Genomic DNA, 14,265 nt, shown 5'->3' on the forward strand with positions numbered 1-14,265 from the left:
GTTTTTATTGCATAGTATATAAATTATTGTAATCACCGAATACATAGTTAGAATTAGTTTACCGAATATAATCCTATTAATTAAATTAATGAATCATTTCAGCGATTATACAAGTAACGATTGTTCAAAAATATTAAAAACAAAACGAAATAACCATCTCTATTTTGCAGGTGAAATTTATACTCCGCCTCGGCAACTAATACAAATATAATAAACTTGCTAATGTTTACGTCTAGCGCACAGTGTTGCCATTTAAAGGATGTATATCTAATTTAAAACAGTCTGTATCTAGCCTAAAGTAGTCGAAATCTTCGAATGGTGTGGTTTAGAATTGTACAGATCTCACGTAAACCATGGTACAAACCTCCATAAAGCCCCCACGATCCTTAACAAACATATACAAGCGGAACAAATCAAGGGGATTCTTGGAGATAGTCGGACATGTGGTGATAGGGGTTCGCCTATCATCCATGAACGCTAGCAATTTGTCTAACCAAGCTTTCCTTTCTGGATTTTCATCCATTTCGTACAGCTTACTTAGGCTGTCGGTTTTCTGGAAACACACAATGGTCACAGTACAAAAAACGAACAATTGGTCAATCATATTGACCTTATTTGAATGTATAATGTTTTAACAAACCAAAAATATTTATTATAATACAAATAATCTATAGCCACATGCAAGTTTTTATATTATTTGTATCTCTATTTCTTTATAACTGCTAAAAATATAATATCTCGAAAATGGATTATTTTAAGGATTTTTCGTTAGTATGGGATAAAAATTTAACTTACAAAATTACACTTTATACCTAATTGTGATTCAAAAATTTTGTTGTTCAATGATAAGGCAAACTTGTGCTTTAAAAACACATTTTTTAACTTCCTTTACTTTATGTGAAAATTAAGTGAAAGGCTTCATACGAGGGCTCTAGAAGCTGTAGCTGCTTTTACAGCTAATGCTCTTTTCTCCATCTTCACAGATGTTCTTTTGCAGTACTTTTCTTATAAAAAATTTTAGCTATTCTTTTTGGCGTATGAAAAATCCATTACCAATTTGCCATAGTGTAAAAATAACGTTCTATTTTCATCATCGTCATTGCTCTACAGCCCATAGTGGGTCTTGGCCTGTTCTAAGATCACCTTCTATTCTTTCCTATCTTTCCTATCGAACTTGCTCAAGTTTGGCATTATTTACATATGTAATATATAGACGGTTTTATATTCTGTTGTTTACTTATTACAAGTATTTTGGTTTTCCGTATGTTCAGATTTCAGATCCAGACCTGTTTCCTTACAACTCTCAACGACACTATCAAGTAAAGTTTGCAGATCTTCTTGAGTAGAAGCTAGGAATACTGTGTCGTCCGCATTTCGCAAATTATTGATGACTTCACCGTTCACAGTAATTATTCCTTCTTGTTTTTCGGAAAGTGCATTTCTGAAAATTCTTTCGGAGTAAACGTTGAAAAGCAGGGGCGACAAGAGGCATCCCTGCCTCTTTTAATATTAAGAGCCTGTGATTCCAAACCGTCTACTAAAACTGATGTCGTTTGATTTCAATACAAATTTGCAATTATGCCAACGTCTCTGCCGTCTAAGCCAATGTCTTTTAGAACTTCCATCAATATAGAGTGCTTAACACGATCAAATACCTTTTGGAAGTCAATAAAACAAAAGTATATGTCTACAGATATATCTCGACATCTTTGAGCAAGTACGTTCATTCCAAACAATGCCTCTCTCGTTCCAAACCCGTTACGGAAACCAAACTGTGTGTCATCCAGGTATTCCTCGCATTTATTGTAGATACGAGCATGTATTACCTTCAGAAAAATTTTCAATAAATGGTTTAACAAACTGATGGTTTTATAATCAGCACAGATTTTTGCTGTTGTCTTCGTAGGTAGAGCTACGAACAATGAATTGAACGAACCATTAGGTAGGTGTTCACTGGTATAGATGGTATTGAAAAACGAAGTTATAGCCTCTAAAACATTGCTATCATTTATAAGCTTGTATATTTCAGTTAGAATTTCATCAGGACCTGTCGATTTGTCATTTTTTGATGATTGTATGGCTTTTATGACCTCAGAGCGTGTTATTAGGGGTCCGTCGCAGTAAGTAATATCCAGAGGTGAACTACTCCAATCGTCTTCGAATAGGTTCGTAACGTAATTTTCCCATTCTTTAAGTTTGTCCTCTACTTTAAATATTAATGTACCATCATGTTCATCATGTAGCAATGCAGTTGAAGATACCAGCCGCTTCTTTCACTTTTTTATACATGTTAAACGTGTATTTATTTTCAAGTTTTTCAATTTCATGACACTGTTTGGCTAGATGTTGACTCTTTGCTTCTCGTATTTTACGTAGAATTTCTTTTTGTATACTTTTATAAAGTGTTTCGTTGTTTTTTGCTATTCGCCGTTGTTCCATCAAATCCAATATGTCTTCTATCATCCAAGCCTACCTTTTTAGCTTTGAGCTGCCTTTTAAATTCCTCACACACAATTCTTTTCCTGTTACGATTTTATTGAAGCCCTCATCGACATTCTAACCGATATTTTCCCAAATTCAATTTTCGTTCAGTTGTCTTTGAACCGTTTCCTTAACTTTGTCGTCTTGTGGTTGGGTTGTATCAATATTTTTGCGACACTTCTTTTTGATCACCTTTTTTTAATTTTAATTGTGTTACAGCTACTATGGGATTGTGTTCAGGCCCAATGTAAACACCTGGATAAGTTTTAGCTGATTTGATGCAGTTTCTAAATCGATTTTTGATTAGCATGAAGTCGACTTGGTTTCTAATAATTTTATCCTCTGATTCTGCATTTAACTTCCAGGTGTAGTCTTCTCGGTGGTAATTTAAAGTGAGTATTCGATATAATGATATCGTGTTCTTGGAAGAACTGGACAAGTCGATTTCCACGTTTCGTTTCTGTTTCCCAAGCGATAATCCCCCACAATGTTCAAACAGCGTCCTTTGCCGACTTTGGCGTTAAAATCTCCGAGGACTATGGTGTTTTCTGTTGATTTAACAAGATCTAGAGCGTCAATAAGATCTTTGTAAAACGCTTCTAAATTATTTTCATCACAATCACTAGATGATGTTGGGGCATAGACCTGAGTTAGGTTGGTAATGAACGGTTTTGAACTAAACATTGTAACGAAATATGTTAAACATGTTAAACATTGTAACGAAATATTAGGTAAGAATAAAAATGGGAATATTTTTTATACTTAAAGTGATAATAAAAAATGTGTGTTAAAAGTATTACACATTCAAATATTGTCTAAAACATGTAACATGGTTTTAATTTAACTATCCGTAACATATCTAATTTTGGTAGTTCTCTTTTGCGACTCTGATGAACACACGCCTCATATGCTCCATTCATTCAACACAGTATGCGTCTATAACCGAATGATGTTCTACATGCGGTTAAAGCTAGCTTGTTAATTAACGCTGGATGTACAGGACTATTGTACTGTATGTATTTTACCCACTAGTTAATTTCAATAGCTACATAAAACAAAGAGGGCCATGCCTTAACGAATATCAAACATGTAAATAAAATTCGATTTTTTATTTATTTCTCATACTATATAATATACAGATTCGGGTTATAACGTCCTGCGACGTTGTCCGATGCCCAATTGCCATCGAGTCCTATCATTACAATCATCCTCTGTCAATCCTCGTTCGCTCATTGATCTTCGAACTCCTTTCATCCACGATTTCTTTGGTCTTCCTCGTTTCCTGTGTTCCGGTGGTATCCATTTTGCTACTTTCTTTGGTAGTCTTTCTTCTGGCATTCTTTGAACATGCCCATACCATATAAGCTGTTTTCTATCTACGCAGTTGGTCACAGTTTCTTTTAGACCCATTTCTTCCTTAATTGTGTTGTTTCGAACCCTATCAAGTTTCGTTTTCCTAGCTGCTCTTCTTAATGCATCCATTTCTATGGCTTCTATTTTCCTTATTTGATGTTCTTTCAGACGCCACGTTTCAGATCCGTACAGCAGTGTGCTTTTTATAATTGTGTCATATATTCTCAATTTTCTTTGTTTTCCTATTTCAGTACTCCATAATATTCCATTCAGAGATTTAATTAATTATTTTCTAGCTTTATTTATTCTACTGTTTATCTCTGCATCATCCGTTCCTTCTTTGTTAAAATTTATTCCCAGGTATCTACAGTCTTCACATCGTTTTATAGTTTTCCAGTTGCAGGTCAGTAGTTTCCTCTCCTACGCAGAGGTAAACCGTCTTTTCCATGTTCATTATCAGACCCTATTTTTCAAATTCCTCATTCAATTTTAGTGTCATGTATTCGAGATTCTCTTTGTCATTTGCACATATTACTTGATCATCGGCAAATTGGAGGGTATACAAACAAGTGTCATCGTCCACCTGTATGTCCATTCCTTTGCATTTCGATTTCCACTGGTGGAGAGCTTTACCAATATATATTTTAAAAAGTGTCGGTGATATGCAGCACCCCTGTCGTAGGCCTTTATTGACTGAATGGTTCCGATATTCTGTTGCCTAATTTTATCTGGGCTTCCATGTTGTTGTATATATTCTGAACAACCTTTATGAGTGTATGATTGATTGAAGTTTCCTGGAGTACCTGGCATAATTTCGAGATAGGTATGTTACCATATGCTTTTTCTAAATCTATGAATGAAAGGTGTGTTGATCTATTCTGTACTAGTTTCTTTTCTATAATTTGTTTCAAGCAGAACACGTTGTCTGTGCAAGATCTACCAACTCGAAACCCGCTCTGCTCCTCTTCCTCTTGGTTTTTGCATTCGTCTTCGATCATATCTCTGATTATTCTTCCATAGATCCTACTTACCGTACTTGTTACTGACAGCCCTCGGTAGTTATTGCAGTCTAATTTGCTACCTTTTTTATATATCGAGGTTATGAAAGCTGTTTTCCATTCCTCTGGGATGCTTTCTTCATTGACGTACTTTGTGAATATGTATGCAAGAGATCTAAACAATTTCTGCGTTCCGTTTTTTATCAGTTCTGCTGATATTCCGCCGGGGCCGGGGATTTTCCATTTTTAAGCTTTAGTCACTACTGCTACATCAATTAGTACTTGTTGGCCTTCTATATTTATTTCATTTTGTGCTTGATCTTTGTATTCTGTTCTTTCTTCGGCAAGTAGATTCTTATAATGATCTATCCATTTTTTGTTGGTATTACCTGTATTGGGTTGTAGCATTTTTTATCGACTTTTACATTATTTCTCATATTAATTTTGTTATAATGAATGTAACTTAATTAATGTGAGTTGTGTAAAACAGAACTCACACAACGTGTCCAAGTGAATTCGATTCTTCTTCTTCTTCTGTGTAGACATGACTCTGTCTGTTTTTTCAATGCGCCTTTGTCGTTCCATCGTTTTCGTGGTCTTCCCACTGGTCGCTTTCCTATTGGGAAACCGTCCCTCGCCGTAATGATTACTCGATTTGTTATTAATGTTCTCCACCTTGCATCTCTATCGTATATCTGTACTTCTAGCTCTGTCCCATAGTGTCTTACTTAGAGTTTTCTAAAGGTAAGAACAGAACAAGTAGGTCGCGGTGGAGATGGAGGTCGCGATCGACGTCGACATCCACGTAAAACAAACACATTGTACTGAATGGAAGAGAACAGAGCAGGTAAGTCGCGGTGGAGGTTTAGCGCGATGCCATTCAGGAGGTTTACATCGATGCTTTTGAAAATAAAATGAGTTTGTTTTACATGGATGTCTACTGCGCGGCCTACAAGGATGCTTCTCTGTGATTGGTCCGTTCGAAGCCAAGTTGTCATTACCTGCGCTATCTGAGTTGATACTTTTTATATAATCCCCTTTTTTGTTCAGTTTATTTTTGAATTTCTTCAAATTTCATTAAACTACTTCACTTGATAGTGGTTCTAGCTCGACTGACAGCGCAGGTGACCTCCTTGCTATGTGCTGTCGACATCGACCGCGACTTAACTAGTGGCATCCACCGCGACCTACACCTCCACCTCGACCCACTTGTTCTGTTCTTACCCTAAGGGTTTTCATCCTTGCTGTTTCTAGCATGCTTCTTGTCCTCTCTGTTTCAGGTCGTGTTTCTGGAGCGTATGTCATTATTGGTCTGATGACTGTTTTGTAAATTCTGCCGTTCAATTCTTTTCCGATATTTTTATTTCTCCACATTGTTTCATTCACGCAACTTGCCGCTCTGTTTGCTCTATTCGCTTGATCTTCTACTTCTGTTTCGAGCTTTATGTAGATAGATTGTGTGTTGCCTAGATATTTAAACTCTATCACTTGTATTATCTGACCCTCCAGCTCTAATTTACATCTTAGTAGATTTTCTGTTATAGTTATAACCACACATTTTGTCTTTTTTGGGGAAATTAAATTAAATTTTCTGGCGGCTATATTCAATTGGTGTAGCATACGTTGTAAATCATCTTCACTTGTGAGAGATTAGTATTGCATCGTCTGCATAGCAGATTGTTCACGTTGTAACATGATCAGGTTGAAAGGGGACTCAGGGAATCCCTCTGTCTTCTCCAGTGATGTGGGAGAGAGGGGATATGACATAAGAGATGCTCTCGTGTTTACTAAATGGGACCACTCGATTTGACACTTTTGGGAAAGGTAATATGGCGGCGGGCAGGTTTTTTATGTTATACGTGGAATATATTTTGTTAATTAATTATTAAAATTATTAATTATATATATATATATATATATATATATATATATATATATATATATATATATATATTTTTATAATATAATACAATTTTATAATTATATACTTTATATAGAACAGAATATACTGCTAAAGAGTTGTTCCGCCATATTGCCTTCCTCATTTAGGCCGTGAAAGCGATCCCATCTACTTCACCTCATGTCACATCCCCTCCCTCCCACATCACTGGAATCTCTCCCATTGCCACCTTCAATTGGGTCAGTTAGTTCTTCTTCTACTTTTACTTTTATTGTGTTATTCTGGTAAACATTGTCGATCGTTTTAATTATTCCTCTCTTACCGTTACCTCTGCCTATGCATTCTTCGACAGCTTGGAATCAGTTGGCTTCGGGATACACCACGAGCGGCTCTGAAGAGGCTGAAAAGCAGAAACCTTGGTCAGCCGATGGTGGTGGCCCCGAATAGAATTTAATCTAAAGCTGCCTTTCCTTATTCCATTTTACTCATATTTGAGTACTAAGGATGCAGAATTCAGTTGGAATTTTATCTAGATAAGCAGGTAAATGATGGATGTATATTGTAGATCCTTCCCTGTCCGCTATTTATCGGCCTGTGTCTTTATAAATTTGTAAAAAGATCAGGCAACAGATAGTTACCAAAGATTCGGCACTCTGTCCTATAGAGAATTTTCTGTCTCTAGAATCCATTGTATTTTTTACTAAATTATATGCGCAGTGATATTGTCACATAACTGAAATTAACTAGTGGATAAAATATAGTAATCATACTCATTCATTCATACTAAGCAACCCTCTGTTATGAATTACAATTATTATGACACATTTGTTATAAAAAATAAACAATTAGTTATCGTTAAAACTAATCGTAACAATAACAAATAAGTGTTAGTGAATCACCATTGTTCCTAAACACATTCCGTTCTTCAATAAACAATAATCGTAATGTGTTAAGGGTTAGTCATTCCGCCATAAACACATTTTATTACCCAATAAACAATATTGACCAGATAATAACAGATTTGTTAAAATGTTGAAACATTAAATTTAATATTGCTAAAAATGTGTTTACGGGGTCGAAATACCAAAATTATACGAATAATAAGAAAAATTCACATAAATAATAAAAAATTGCAATATAAAAACCAATACTAGAAACCCATCAAAATAATCGGACCAACTGATAATTTTCTATTTAATTTTTTATTGTATTTGTGACATATTTAATAGAAACGGTATTTATGGTATGCTATAATAAAAACAAGAAATGACGGGAGGCGGTATATATGAGAAAGAACAAAAAATATACGAAATGTGTACGTAGCCGAGACAATTAGCGGCTTTTCAGACTGGGACACTGGCACAGTATAAAGAGGGACAGTAGAACTACTCTAATGTTCCCAGTCGCTAGACCACCACTCTTGCATTGCTAGTCGCGTAGGAACGTACGGGTTTTAACAGGGAAAACCCGCATCCACCACTGGTGAATTACCAATTGCGTACTGCCGGTATTACTTCTTGAGATCAAAGTGCCGACATAGAAGAGGTTTTACTCTCCCTCTTTATACTGTGACACTGGTGTCTGACACCCGTGTCTGGCTGATTTTAGTGGCCCATGCTTTGCTGCAATTGAAAACCGGTTGCCGGACACCGGTGTCTTGGTCTGAACAGTAGTCTAGTCGCAACAAGAGGGTCCCGTGGACACTTTTAGTTAGCCGCGATTTGATGGTGGTATTATAGGTTTTTTGGGTCGCTGAATCCAATGGAAGTGGTCTAGAGTCTAGAAGCCCAGATGTGGTGCGTTTAATTGTTATTAACAAAGTATGGCAAACTTAGGTGTTTTTCAGTAATTATTAGAAACCCTGTAAATAAATTGATAGTGTTAAGGGATCTTCTCGTGTATTTTTGGTCGCTGAATCGAATGCGACTAGTCGCGATTACTCAAAATGTGTTCTTATTTTGTTAATAACAAAATAATTGTTTATTCGCTGAAAAGCTCGAAATGCGTTATCTACAGCAAGTTTGTAGTCTTTTTCATACTATTTTTATACGCTAAATCGATTGTCACTAGTCGTGATAGCTTAAACTACGTTCCGACTTTGTTATTAATACTTCATTGCAAAAATAACGGTTTATAGAACGTTCACTCACGGTTTTTGCTCTACATTTTAAAAAACCACTTGGATTGACATGAAATTTGGCATACACGTGCTAACATGTCAAACAAAACAAGTGATATTGTGCCGATGTCTGCTATTACCCTGTGGGTGAGTTTCACCCCTTTTCGGGGATGAAAAAAGAAACCTTTAAAATAAGTTCGGAAGTGGATAAACTGATTAATTCTAAGCAACTTTTGTTCTATACAGTTTTTTCACTAAGTCAATACTTTTCGAGTTATTTGGTTGTTTTGTTGAAAAATGAACATATTCACTCGCAAATAACTCGAAAAGTATTGACTTAGTGAAAAAACTGTATAGAACAAACGTTGCTTAGAATTCATCAGTTTACCCAATTCCGGACTTATTTTAAAAGCTTCTTCTTTCACCCCCGAAACGGGGTGAAACTCACCGCCAGGGTAAAAGCACACATGGGCACAATATCACTTGTTTTGTTTGACATGTTAGCTACGTGCATGCCAAATTTTATGTCATTCCAAGTGGTTTTTAAAATTTAGAGCAAAAACCGTGTGTAAACGTACTATAAACCGTTATTTTTGCAATAATTTATTAATAATAAAGTCGGAACGTGGTTTAAGCTATCACGACTAGTGACAATCGATTTAGCGTATAAAAATACTATGAAAATACTACAAACTTGCTGTAGATAAGGCATTTCGAGCTTTTCGGCGAATAAACAATTATTTTGTTATTAACAAAATAAGAACACATTTTGAGTAATCGCGACTAGTCGCATTCGATTCAGCGACCAAAAATACACAAGAGAAGACCTTAACACTATCAATTTATTTACAGACCTAATAATTCCTGAAAAACACCTAATTTTACCATAATTTGCTAATAACAATTAAACGCACCACATTTGGGCTTCCAGACCACTTTCATTGGATTCAGCGACCCAAAAAACCTATAATACCACCATCAAATAGGGGCGAACTAAAAGTGTCCAAGGGACCCTCTATGTTGCGACTAGACTACAGGTACTTAAGCAGTAAAAAGCGCAAAACGTACCAATTGTTTGAAGTTGGATGGATCTCAATGAAATTGCACTATTGAACAAGAAAAATGCATTTTCCAAAGTGCATTTCGAAGCGGTGAAAAATAACAAATTTGTAATTCGGAAATAATTGACGAAAATGAGTTTAATATTACTACTCCGAGGTTTTTGGGGTCGCTGGGTACGAATATTATGTCAGCAATGGTCTCCGAGAAAATTAAAACGTTTTAAAATAAATACTTAATGTTTAGTACTATACTAAGTTTGGTTAATGTAGAAATCAAGAATTCATTTTAAGAAGCATATTTTCTCTTCTTCCTTTATTGCCAAAGAATGACAAAATGTATTACACATATATGGTAAAATATATATTTTGGGGAATACTCGAAAACGCATAGATTTCGAATAAGTAGAAGCAGCAAATTAGAAAAGGTGGAACAAATTTTAGAGAACGATCATTTTAATTCTTTAAATTGGTCATTATTGTTCAAAAACAAAAACCGTATGTCTATGTCAAAAGAAAATCTACAACAAATAATCTACATAAATTTAGTTTATAGCTAGTTGGCTTTTAAATTTTAATGATAGTAGATAGATTAACTAAGTATGTGAACGTATACAAACACTATTTTTAATTTATCCTGAATCTGTCCATTTCACGGATGTTTCGCTGAACATTAACTTCAAAGATTTAAAATTATCCTTCTGATAAATCTAACGTTTAACGAAACATCAAGGCAACAAAGAAATTAAGTGAAGACTAATAAATAATCCGGTCAACTTACGACATCAAAATAGTTGGCAAATAACAAAAATTGCCGGAGAGCCAAATTTTGGTGGAGAGCTAGAGTTTACCATAACAAATAAAGTTTTAAAAGTCCCCATCGATCCCATGTGTGCCACAAACGTTATTCGCGGTCAAAGGTCAAAATTTGAGATTTTTTGGATTTTTCTCGAAAACGGTAAGTTTTATCAAAAAAAAAACATCAAACCAAAGTTGTAGATCTTAACATTCTCTACAAAAATAGTCCTTACAATTTTTTTCCTAAGAGTTACCATTCCTGAGATATCGCGATTTTAAAAGTTACTTTATATATTATATGCACATAAGCCACGTATATACATAATGTGGCACTTAAGACAAGTATAAATGCCTATTTATGTCTCTTTTATATAATATATTATACTATTCTGAAAATATTTCTTCAAAAGATAATCAGTCCCAAACTGAATTTCTTCTATCCACGTGGCCTTGAAAAACATTTGGCTATATCATTGTTTAAAAAAGAAGAGATTGTCTATTTTAAACAATGGCTACAGTATTGTCCGTAGGCCTTGTTCAGATTTTCTGTTTCTTTTAGTGCTAAAGGTTCAGTTCAAGTGAATATAAGTACTTATTACAAGCGTCTACCATTTAGCAGACATTGCGGGCTTACAGTGACAGTGGTATTTGACGGCTACAGTGAGTCGACAAGGAATATTAAAGCTGCAGAACAACGTCGTCGAACTACAAAAACATCATCGGTTTCAGAGATTATCTTTGATGAAAATATAACAGTTCCAGCGAATTTTTCCATTTCCATGTTAACTCACACATTAACAGCTGCGAATATTGAAGTAAAACAAGCTAAAAATGACGCAGATGTCCTTATAACTGAGACAGCAATTGAAAAATTTAAGGCAACAAACACAACAATTGTAGTTGGTGAAGATGTTGATTTGTTAGTACTGCTTACTGCAACTGCAAGGACTCCAGTAGATAAAGTTATTTATTTTCTGAAACCTGGAAGGGCTCAACAGCGAACATAGATATATTCTTCGAAAAGTTTATCGGCTTATCCCAAATGCCAAAAGTACATTTTATTTTTACATGCGATAACCGGCTGCGGCACTACGTCAGCAATGTACAGAAGGGACAAAACGTCAGTATGTACTTAAATTATCCGAAAAAAAAAAAGATTTGACTGACTGCTGTAAAGTTTTTACAGAACTTGATTCCACACCGCAAACAATAATTACGGAAGTAATTCGCTTTTTTCTTGCGGTTGATAGAGCTCCAAAAAAATTTAGTTGTCTTGATAAATACCGATACTTAACTTTGGTAAAAAATACGCCAAACAAGAAACAAGTACAGCTATCATGTCTTCCTCCAACATCAGCATCTGCTTTTCAACATTTGTATCGAGTATATTATCAAGTTCAAACATGGCTAGGCAATGAACTGAATCCAGAAGACTGGGGTTGGAAATTAATAGGTAATACTCTGGAACCGATTAAAACCTTACTCCCACCTGCTCCAGAAAAACTCCTTAACACTATTTTTTGCAATGGCAAAAAAGGTTGTAGTGCCAAATGTGGATGTAAAAAAGTCGGGTTGCTGTGTTCTCTAGCGTGTACCAACCAGCCAATATCAGTCTTGCTCAAATGTCCAGTTTAGTACAACAGAGGAAGACTCCTGTGATTTTAATGAAGAGACCAATGACTCAGTCACCTTTGAACAATTTTTAACATCCAGCAAGAGGAAGAGGAAGAAGATGAAATCGAAGAAGACTTGACTGTTGAAGTAGACTTTCAAGAATACGAATCTGATTAAAATATCTAAAGAAATCAAAACAATAGTTACCCTAATAATCAATAGCAATATCAATAATCAATATCAATGATAAGGTAATATCTAGAACTTGACCGGTATTGTTTGCTTAAATTATCCTAAAATTGTCAAAACAGTTAGTAGAGTAGGCCTACAGGGGAAACCACGGAAAAAAACGCGCCGAGTACACTACCTCACAGGTGGTGTGGAAATGTGTGCATATCATATATTTTATATAATGTGATTCTTAGAATCGCGATATCTCAGGAATGGCAACTCTTAGGAAAAAAATAGTAAGGACTATTTTTGTAGAGAATTTTAAGATATACAACTTTGGTTTAAGGTTCTTTTTTGATAAAACTTACCGTTTTCGAAAAAAATCCAACAAATCTCAAATTTTGACCTTTGACCCCGAATAACTTTTGTTGCACACATGGGATCGATAGGGACTTTTAAAACTTTATTTGTTATGGTATACCCTAGCTCTCCACCAAAATTTGGCTCTCGGGCAATTTTTGTTATTTCAAATGTCTATATAGACCGGGTTATAAATACAGCGTTTGTTTAATATTTGAAATCCTGATGGAGCTGTTTCGCGGAACAGATGCTAAATAAATTCAGTGGAAATGAAAAACAGTATGTTATTATGTTCACACGCTTAGTATCAATTTCCATAGTATCAGTCGATTCCATAGAGATTTTTGTATTGCTAAAATGATCAAAATGGTAAAAACGTAACTATTAATAAATACGATTTTTTGCGGAGTAATGATGTATGATTTTTTTTATATTTTTTGTTTATAGAATCATCAAAAAAATTATTGTACGCAATCTTTAGTATAAATTTTAAATTTTACATTTTGAATAAATGAAAATTGTTTAAATAGAAATCGAAAAATTGTCTACCTCTCCTTGTGTGGTAAATAAGCCTATTCGGCTTTGTTTCAGTGCTTCCAGTAGTTTCAAAATTTACAGAATCAAAAACCTTCTCGTAATCGATAAATGCAAGAACCAGTGTTTTTCAATTTCAATTTTTCAATTAATATCTATATGGTATGCAAATGGTCGTTTGTGCCATATCCTGCTCTGAAGCCTGCCCGTTTTTTGAGATGATAGAAATCAAGTTTAGGTATTAGTCTCTTTTGCTAATAGACCAGGGTAATAAGATTTTCTCCATGACACTTCAACAGCAGGGTACTGAAGCATTTTTTCAACAGGTAACACCTGTAAGAACAAATTGTAACTATTTCCTGCGTAGGATCTGGCGGCCATTTTTATTTATAAACAATTTAGTGTCAAAAACGATATTTTTTCCTTTTTTTGAAAATTAATGGAAATCAGTATGACTTATGGTTTTCTTAGTACAAACATCTTCGAGAGAATGGAAAAAGCTTTAAAATGGCGTATTATAAAGTTTAATACACTCATTTATTGTTAATATAATTGAGAAAAAAGGTCGAAATTTAAAAAAAAATTAATTTTGCAATAACTATTGTAAAAATAAGTATAGAGCTTTGAAATTTTTGTCAAATGAGGGTTCTTTGGTGCTTAATATGTGACAAAAATTTCAAAGCGATTCATTTAATTGTTTAAATTTTATTCAAATAGTTTATCCCAGAGAGCTTTTTTTTGCAATAACATAAGTCAGAAAAAAATATTGTTAGAACCATTCTACATGTGTGTCAAATGAAAGAGCATGAGCTAAACTTTCAATTGGTTTAAAAAAAGTGCATAAAAAATGCATTTATTAGTAATAAATAATTATGCAAA

General features: G+C 34.6%; 1 protein-coding gene across 5 annotated transcripts in view; it reads right to left on the reverse strand.

Annotated features, from left to right (window-relative positions):
* LOC114342253 (trithorax group protein osa) overlaps window positions 1-14,265 on the reverse strand; it is a 449,443-nt gene that overhangs the window by 62,429 nt on the left and 372,749 nt on the right. For 3 of the 5 annotated variants that reach the window (XM_050663325.1, XM_050663323.1, XM_050663322.1), the window contains exon 7: window positions 365-553. The exons of the other annotated variants lie outside the window; for them this stretch is intronic. In XM_050663325.1, coding sequence (XP_050519282.1) covers window positions 365-553 — 189 coding nt within the window. The remainder of the gene's footprint in view (window positions 1-364; window positions 554-14,265) is intronic. 5 annotated transcript variants of the gene reach the window in all.

Source organism: Diabrotica virgifera, chromosome 10, assembly GCF_917563875.1.
Source record: "Diabrotica virgifera virgifera chromosome 10, PGI_DIABVI_V3a".
Classification (NCBI taxonomy): domain Eukaryota; kingdom Metazoa; phylum Arthropoda; class Insecta; order Coleoptera; family Chrysomelidae; genus Diabrotica; species Diabrotica virgifera.